The following is a 9391-nucleotide window of genomic DNA, read 5'->3' on the forward strand; positions in this document are numbered from 1 at the left end:
TCCACCCCTCCCAGGAGAAAGGATGTCATCCAAAGTGTTTTCACATCCTCGATGTAGCACTTTTTGTTTATGTACCAGAACTAATAGGCCACGTGCTTGCTGGTCTCCCCTCAAAAGACCAGGAAGAACTTCAAGGTCAAGGATGGTGTTATATTTCTCTTCAGAGCCCATACGGCAACCTGACAGCACACAACACGCTTCTTCCAAGTTATTTACTAACTGCTGTTCTCTTTCTACTAGAATGTAAATTCCATGAGGGCAGGGACGCTATCTCGTTCACTGCTCAAGTTTCAGGGTCTAGAACAGTACCCGATACATGGTAGGCACTCGATAAATATTTACTGAAGGAATGGATGGGGAGATGGATGGATGATGGATGGATGGGTGGGTGGATGGATGGATGAATGAATGGATGGGTTGGTGGATGGGTGGATGGATGAGTGAGAGGATTGATGAATAGATTAGTGAATGGAGGAACAGGGTCATTATTCTGGTCGTGACAAGTCTGACTCCTTCCTTTAGGAGAAGTATTGGGTGGATGGACGGATGGATGAGTGAGAAGCTGGATGGGTGGGTGGATGGATGGGTTGGTGGATAGTGGGTGGATGGATGGATGACTGAGAGGCTGGATGGGGGGTGGCTGGATGGATGATGGATGGATGGATGGGTGGATGAATGGATGAATGGATGGGTTGGTGGGTGGGCGGATGGATGGATGACTGAGAGGATGGATGGGGGGGTGGATGGACGGATGATGGATGGATGGAAGAACGGCTGAGTGGATAGATGAATAGACTGGTGGGTGAGTGGGTGGTTGGATGGATGGATAGATGGATGTGTGGGTGGATAAAAGCAGAATTATGTTTCATGAGCCCAAGGTCTCAGAGCCGTGGAGAGACAAGAGCCGGGATTTGAAATGAGGCCTGTGTGCTTTTCGAGCTCACACTCCCAAGCCCAACGTGTACTGCATGTCTAGAAGCCCAAAGTCTGGTGGCTGGACAGTGGCAACGAAGAAGAAGAACGAGACTAGAATCCCCCTCCCCCCACCCCCGAGAACATGGCGATTGTTGAGCTAAGTTGATTTCCATCTGCTTAGCCAATGCCGAGACTCAATGAGAGGGGACCGGAGCCCTCCGAGTCTGGGGGAGCTCCCCGCTCTGACTCAGCTTTCTGCGTGAGGGCTCAGAGAACAGGAGACACCCAGGAAGCTCAAGCAAGAGCGACAAAGGATGACCAAACGGCACCCCCAACAACGGCGGCAATAACAACAGTAACAACAGCAAAAACAAAGATGGACACTCAAATAAAAGCTGCCATCTTCCCCAGACCCTGCCGGAGCCGGCAGCGGCTGGGCCCTTCAGGCCCCTGCAACACCGAGCTTCCGCCCAACACCAAACCTTTCGAGGACAGACAAAACTCTCCCTGCTCCCAAGGAGAAACGGCCAGTAAGAACAGGACCAGGTTCAGCGTTAGGTAAAAGTGTGCGGGGGCGGGGGGGGGGGCGCGGTTAACAGGTGGGAACTAACATATCTTCATGGTCTCATCATCTCCTACGGTTCCTTTGTAAGAAAAAAAACAGAGCACATCTACTAAGGGCCTAGATGTGTGCTAAAGACATCTTAGCACCAAACTGAGACTTTCCCCTCACTGGAATGAGAAAGATGGAGAGAGAATTGGCAAAGGATCTTCCTCTATATGTGTGTGTGATTCAATGCTGTTTACTGTGAAACGGCTTAAAAAGCATCTTTGCCAAGGAGAGCAAGGACTGCCTAGGCAAAAGGAAAGGATGGTTGCAGGCATCAGACATGAACCTGGGTGAGGAAGGAGGTCGGGAGGCAATGCCAGGAGCCCTGTACCCCTGAAAATTGGCTGTCGGCTCCCAAATGCCTTTCACTGAAATGCTTTGCTCTCTCTCGTTTTCTCTCTCTCTCTCTCTCTCTCTCCTCAATCTATTGGCTCAGACTTGCTGCCCCACCTCTGAAGTGGTCTGATTTCTCAGCTTTAGAACTGCCACCTCAAACTGCAACCCCCGAACGAAAAAGGAAGTCAGCTCATTATCTGAGTTATTAGCTAAAAGGAGGTGACGTTCTCTGCCTGTGGGGAGCGAAGCCATCTTAAAGTAACCATCTAATGCTACTAAATATTCATCTTACTTGCAACCACGGCACAAACGCAGTCAAGGCTTCTCTGCAGAAGGACACAGATAAGCCCTCCTGCGTCTTTCTCCAGGATATGAGTGTCACAGACAAGTCTCTCAGCTCTGGCTCCTTGAACACCCAGGCTCTCCTCCAATTACCTCAGAGAGTGGGAAGTCTGGTTTTCGGTTTTCATTCTCAGACCCAAAAATCCCCGGACTCCACCCCCAACCCATACACAGGTTAGTACCTCATGATCCGCCCCCCATAGCTCGGGCACGTTTTCTTCAAAGGGCTTAAACGTGAAATTGAATACTAGTGATTTGTAGAATGTCTCATCCCCTCCATCACACTGCCAGCTCCTCGTGATAAAGATCTCGGTCGATTCACCACTGCCTTCCCACCCTCCAAAAAGTAGTTCCTGACACAAAGAACTTAATGACTGAATGCTTGTTGGAGGGATGGATGTACGGACGGATGAATAACTGGAAAGATGGATGGATGGATGGATGGATGGATGGATGGATGGATGGACGGACGGACAGACAAATAGCTGTATGTGGTAAATCTGTAAATGTCCTACCAGATTTTCTAGCAGCCATCACACCTCCAAATGCCACATGTAAACACTGGATTTTGTATGCTCTATCAAAAAGACCAACAGTCCAATCTAGAGTATATGACACAATTTCACTGGAGAGATTGGATGAGCTAAGTCAAAGAATCCAGGATGTTTTATCAAATGCCAAAAGCGGCAAGGGACCAAGCTTCTGAATGCATCAGCCAAAAATGAAGAGCTTTTCAGCTGACAGCCCCCGACCCACCGAAGAATTCACTGGACTGCAGAGTCAAAACCCCAGAGCATAGATTTTAAATCGTGTAATGCTTCTGTTAGTAATTTAACTCCTTGTAACTGAAAAGTATCCAAAGATGAATATTCACGAAACTGTGACACACTGATCTGTTGACCTGCGTGTGTAAGGGCACGTGTGTGCACGTGCATGTCTGTGCGCGTCTGTGTGTAGACAGAGAGAGACAGAGCCAGAAACAGAAAAACAGGCAGAAAGAAAGAGAAAGAGGAACGAAGAAAGACTCCAACAGCAAGAATGCACATACGTGACCCTGAAGCCTTCGGTTTATGTTTTGACCAATGACCTTCTCTCTATCTCTTTCTCAATAGATCCATACACACCGCAGACACGCTGTATCTGGTCCTGGGCAGTACCTGGAGTATCATTAGTACTCGGAAAGAATGTGTACTTTTTAACTAGTTCTGGAGAAGCTTATGTCACGTCAGCTAGATCTCGGAAGGCCGTGTTTTCCCCATTTCCTTAGCCAGGCGATCTGTTGCCCAGTGACAAAGCTGCAGGCTTCCCTGAGTGTTCCGCAGCTCGGCAAGGATTCGCTGTTGCCTCTCCAGCAAGTTCTCCCTTCCTCTCGAAGGCCCGACGCTAACCACCCACGGATTGTTATTTCAGTAAAGACTTTGGGCCTGAAATTCCACCTCAGGTGGGAAAATTTTTTAAGTCAAACCGTCAAACACAAAGCCCCAACGCCTCTGCCTCCTATCCACGTAGAACCCCCGGACACACTCAGAAGAAACCACAAGGTGAGCGAGCTCTCGCTCCCAGCCCACTGGGACCCGCTTCCCCAACGGAGAGGAGGATAATCGAAGCGGTCTCCAGGAACGCAGCCCGATTGGGGACTGTGTGCAACGCACGCACACGCGCTCACACGAACCTGCACTCCCACACGCCCACACACTCACACGCACACACTCACACACATTCACACACATTCACACATGCTCACACTCGCACACATACACATGCACACACGTTATCACACGTGCACACACATGCTCACATACACTAACACAAACCTGCACTCACACACACGCTCACACGAACCCACACTCACACATGCTCACACACTCGCATGCACACACCACACACACATTCACACATGCTCACACACACATACACTCACATGCACACTCACACACACTCTCACGCGTGCACACACATGCTCACACACTCACATGAACCCACACTCACACACGCTCACACACTCACATGCACACTCACACACATTCACACATGCTCACACACATACACTCACATGCACACACATTCACACATGCTCACTCACATGCACACACATTCACACATGCTCACACACATATACTCACATGTACATATTCACACAAACGCACTCTCACACGTGCACATGCATGCTCACACACTCATGCTCATACAATACATATTCACACAAACACACTCTCACATGTGCACATGCATGCTCACACACTCATGCTCATACAAGCCTGCACTCACACACGCTCACACGAACCTGCACTCACACATGCTCACACACTCACATGCACATACTCACACACATTCACACATGCTCACACACACACATACACTCACATGCACACACTCACACAAACACTCACATGTGCACACACATGCTCACACACTTGCACTCACACACACACACTCACGCACAGGCTCTCTTTGTGATTTTACTGAGAAAGGTCAACCTGACGTGCAAGATATCATAAGTTTTATTCCATAGGAAAAATGATGCCGAAATAAAATTAACCTTTGATTTGTCTTTGACGGGTTTTTTCTAAGTGCACATTGAAATGTGTGTGCTAACTACAGACCAAGGAGGAGCCTGTGCTCCAGACAGCTGATGTTCACGAAAACAGCGATGCTCGGGTCCGTCGGGGGTTTTTTAAAGAGTAATTCCCGTTAGAAGCCTTCGAAACATGTTTCGTGATCTACGCGGGAAAGCGGGGAGCCGGTTTACTCATGCAGTCATCGCTGCTGGTCCGGACGTCAGAAGCTGACAGGACTGGGGTTTTTCTAGAGAGCCCATGGCAACTGTAGGTCTTTCCCACAGGGACAGGGGCGAGAAGCTCCTCCAAACAGGCCTCAGTGTCTGGGCCAGACAGAGCCGTGTGCCCCCGGGTGCCACCCAAAGTCGACGAAGACGCAGTCCTGAGAAGAACAGCCATCTACATACACGAAACAGGCAAACTCATTTAGGGAGTTCCAGAATGAACTGTCCCACGGTTTCCTGCGGCTAATCAAGTAATAATGATCATCTCACTCGATCACCAGCACTCAGCGTGAACACTTCCCTTGCAGCCCCCATTACTGTCGCCATCACCCCGTAAGGTAGGTATGACTGGCCCCACTTCCCGGATGGGAGCATCGAGGCCACTGCAGGTCAATGACTTGCCCGAAGCCACACAGTGTCACGGGTGGCGGAGCAGAGATTCAACCCAGTCCGCTGTCACTCCAGCCTCATGCCGTGAATTCCAAAGCTATGTTTTCATGCCTCCCTGCTTCGACTGAGGTGACTTCCCTTAAAAAGAAAAAAGCATTCCTCCCCAAAGCACTGCAGAAGCTTCTCGGGGTCCGAGTCTAATCCCCCCACCCCGCTTTAATTATGATTAAAGCGCAAACATGGCTTCCAGGATCCCATGAAAGGATAACTCAGAGAGAAGTCTGCCTTGCTCATGCGGGGCTTCCGCTTCCAACCCGGAGCTCAGGCAGTCTCGCAGTGGGGATTCTGAGTCCCAGTCTCCTGTCCCCCGAGACGCCCTTAAACTACCTCACAGAGAGCGGGTTTTATAACATGCCGAGTGCATGGAAACAAAAAAGGGAGACTTTATGTGACAATCAATCGAGGTTTTTGTCCTCTACAGTACCAAGGCAAGGAAATCTATCCCTTCGCTCCCCTGAGAACACAGAAATCCATAATTTCCCACAGTTTATGGACTTGCCATGCGTCCTCTCTCACCTCATCCTAGTGTCGCCAACTCCAGTGACAGTACGATGGAGCACGGAGGCTCCGTGGTCTCCTCGCCTTGTGACCATCCTACACTCCTCCTCGCCGAGGACAGCCGAAACTACTTCCTCTCATCTCCTTCCACTTCTGAAAGGGAGCACGCACACGCACGCAGACGCACGCACGCACACGCACGCACAGGTGCACGCCGCGTGCTTGTAGCTGGGAACATAGCTACATTTCTCACGTGCTCCCTTGCAGCGACGTGCAGGCATGCGATTAAGTTCCAGCTAAGGGCACGGGGACAGAAGCATCTTGCGGCCACTTCTGCTGCTGACGGTGCCTTTCTCTGCCCTTTCCTTCCTGCTGGCTGAAATAAGGATGTGATGGCTGGAGGGTCTAGCACCCCTCTCAGGCCATGAGGGAGGCCGCTGGCTCTCCTGGGATGGCAGAGCAGAAGACCGAAAAGAACCTTGGATCCTGGGCTCTGGACCCCTGACTTCGGAGAATAAAACCTTACATATTTTCTAGAAAACGTTGACCCCGTTTTAATTAGATGTGCTTTAAGAAGGAAGACGTGGTGCCAGAAATACTCAGATAAGAAACTCTTCTGCACCTGAGCACAACCTTCCCCCGCTCCCTGGATGTCCCCATCCTGAGCATCTCAATTTGGGGTGCCCCAGCCCCTCCCCTGCTCTGTCGCACCCCAGGGAGACCAGCTGCTCACAGCTGGATTCTGACTCTCACCTGGCAGCTGGTCCCAGAGCAAAGCAACCCTGCCGGGCTGGCCTGCTCTCACACCAGCTGCCCCACTAACGGGTCGTCTGGGGACAACCGTAAGAGCCAATATTTTCTGAGCATTTACTATGTGCCAAGCTCTGGTCCAAGCATCTTATGTACTGCAACCACTTTGAGCTGCTCAGCGACTTTTTGAGGTAGACACCATTGTCGCACCCATTTCACAGACGAGGAACTGGAGGTGCAGAGAAGCTAAGGAACATGGCTGGGAACTCGCAAGGCCGGGATTCAAACCCGCAGCGACCTGCCTGGTAGGCGACGCACGTGCCCACTGCCCTATGCTGCCTCTCCAGGAAGGGAGAAAAAGAAAGGCGGTAAACATTTTTTTTAAATAGGCACTCCTCCTCGAAAGTGGCCGTATTTCATGAGAATCTTAATTCTGTTTAACTCTTACTACACTGGAAAATTCCCGTCCTTTTCCAGGCTTTGAAAAAAGGGATCTCCTGCTTCAGGTGCGTCAACACCTGCACACTCTGAAGCGATTTTCCCAACCATCGATAACGCAGAGCAGGTAGGACAAGGGAGCAGCAGCGAACATGTTCGAAAACCACCCCGACCTCAGCACGAAGCGAAGACGGGATGGATGCACAGCCACGAAAAGGTGACCTCGAAGCCCTTCCGGGAATTCCGGCGCCAAGGTGCCATGGGTACTTCGCTCGGAGGTCAGACAAAGTGCCAGAAACCAACCCAACTCTTTGTACCAGGACCTCAGCCGCGGGGTTTTGGGGGAGTCCTCCAGCACAGTGCGTGAAACCGGGGATCCCCATTTTGTAGGGGAGGCTGGGCAGGTCTAGGAGAGTCCCGGGCTGAGCTCAGGGGTCTCAGAAGACAGCGGGGCCATGCAACTGACGATGCCGCTCGCGCTCACAGGGATCACTCACTTATCCCTGGAGGGTGGGGGCGCTCCGGGGTTCTTCAACGGCCAAAGGCTTTCTTGCCCTGATCTAAACCCAGCTCACCGGGGGCAGCTCAATTTGCCCGTAAGACACGCCACAGAAATGTGACACTCCTCACCAAACTCAACCACAGCCAGCCTAAAATTGGGGGAGGAAAAAAAAAACTCTGCTGACCAGACGTTGCAAACTCAGATGCCCACAGGGACCAGAAAGGGTGAAGAGGGCCTGGCTGGGACCCTCAGAGACGAAACGGCAAACGTGCACCGAGCTGTACGGACAGCTGCTCTCAGCTCGACGGGACCACGCGTGTGAAATCTCCCAGCTCTAAAACGTTGGCATCGAATTCAAAACATGTTGACACCCTGGGGTCTCCAGGGGACTTGGCCCTGGAGCGTGAATTTGCACCTAGAGACCGCTGAGGCCACCTTACATGAGACCGAGGCCACCTCACAGCTCACCTGGTAGGGGCTGGGCCTCTCCGGCTAGGGTCAAGGATCTCAAACCCGATGCCAAGACCCAGGTATCTAGTCACTTGGAGCCCTTCCCGTATCTGGCCAGAAAGCAGAAAGGGCATTGTAAACCGGGGTCTCAACCCCATCTCCTTTGCGAGGAAAGAGGCCCAGGGGACAACCACAGTCACCGTTCTAGAGGATGCACCATCTGCAGAGGCAGCAGCCACCTGCAGAGACCTCTATGACGCAAGGAAAGAGGCAGAAGCTCACCCCCGGGAGATGAGGACAAGCAGGCAGGAATTAGCGGGGAGGGGTCCTCCCCCAAACGCCCAGGATGCACTTCCTCCAGAAGTGGGGCTAACCAGGCCAGCTGGGTTCAGGAGACCCGCCTGGGCTCCTCCGTGCTGGGAAGGGAGGAAGGGGGGCACACGTCCTTGGCAAGGGGGGCCTGCCAGTTGCCCTGGCCCTTCCTGGATGGAGCATCACCGCCCCACACACACACACACACCCCTTAAAAGGACCCTTCAGCCCGTGATGAATTCCTGGCTTGGGAGGTCTCTCTGACGGACCTGATTCCCTCCCTCTCTGCCAAACTCGGTCACTTCTAGAAAGTCCCTCCATCGCCTCTGCCCACAAACGGCACCTCCAGAGCCCCACGGCCTACCTTGGCACTGAAATCCTTGCTTCCCGAAGCCCCTGCAAAGGCAGAAGGAGGCAAGTCAGGCGGCCCAAAGGACCCAGCCACCACTCGTTACCCCACTGCCACCCCTCCCCCCGCCCCTCCGGCCCAGGTGCGCCCTCCCAGCCACCGCGGGTGCCCGAGAGCCTTCCGCCTTGGGGGGCCAGGGGGAGGTGGGAGCTCGGCGGTAACCCCCACCTCCCCTCGGAAGGCAGGAGAGAGGAGGCTGCGACCCCCCGGCGGCGGGATGGGGGGAGCGTTTCCGTCGGGGGTGGGGGGTGGGAAGGGGGGGCGGAGGGCCGGCGGGAGATCTCCCGCTAGATGCCCGGGCACCCTCGGGGGGAGAGGGGGAGAGGGGGAGAGAGAAGAGATCAAGACGCTCGGAGAGCGAGGAAGAGGCAGCCCCGCGGCGGAGGTGTTCCCCGGGGCACTGAGAAAGGAGAGGGGGCGCCCCAAGCCTAGAGGGACAGCAGGGAGCCGGGGGCCCGCAGGGATGTGAGGGGGGCTAGGGGAGTGGAAAGGGGAACCCAGGCCCTCAGGGCGGCGCGCGGGGAGGACACCCAGGGCGCTGCCCCGGGAAAGGAGGGGAGGGGGTGCGGGCGCCTGGAGCCCGGAAGGAGGCGGCGA

General features: G+C 53.4%; 1 protein-coding gene across 1 annotated transcript in view; it reads right to left on the minus strand.

Moving 5' to 3' along the window:
• The window catches only part of PRKCB (protein kinase C beta), a gene marked incomplete at its 5' end in the record, with an annotated part of 228349 nt that extends 219566 nt beyond the window's left edge, over nucleotides 1-8783 (minus strand). The window contains one exon of the mRNA XM_006912548.1: nucleotides 8750-8783. Coding sequence (XP_006912610.1) covers nucleotides 8750-8783 — 34 coding nt within the window. The remainder of the gene's footprint in view (nucleotides 1-8749) is intronic.
• Nucleotides 8784-9391: the final 608 nt, after the last annotated feature.

Source organism: Pteropus alecto, unplaced genomic scaffold (assembly GCF_000325575.1).
Source record: "Pteropus alecto unplaced genomic scaffold, ASM32557v1 scaffold15, whole genome shotgun sequence".
NCBI classification, from domain to species: domain Eukaryota; kingdom Metazoa; phylum Chordata; class Mammalia; order Chiroptera; family Pteropodidae; genus Pteropus; species Pteropus alecto.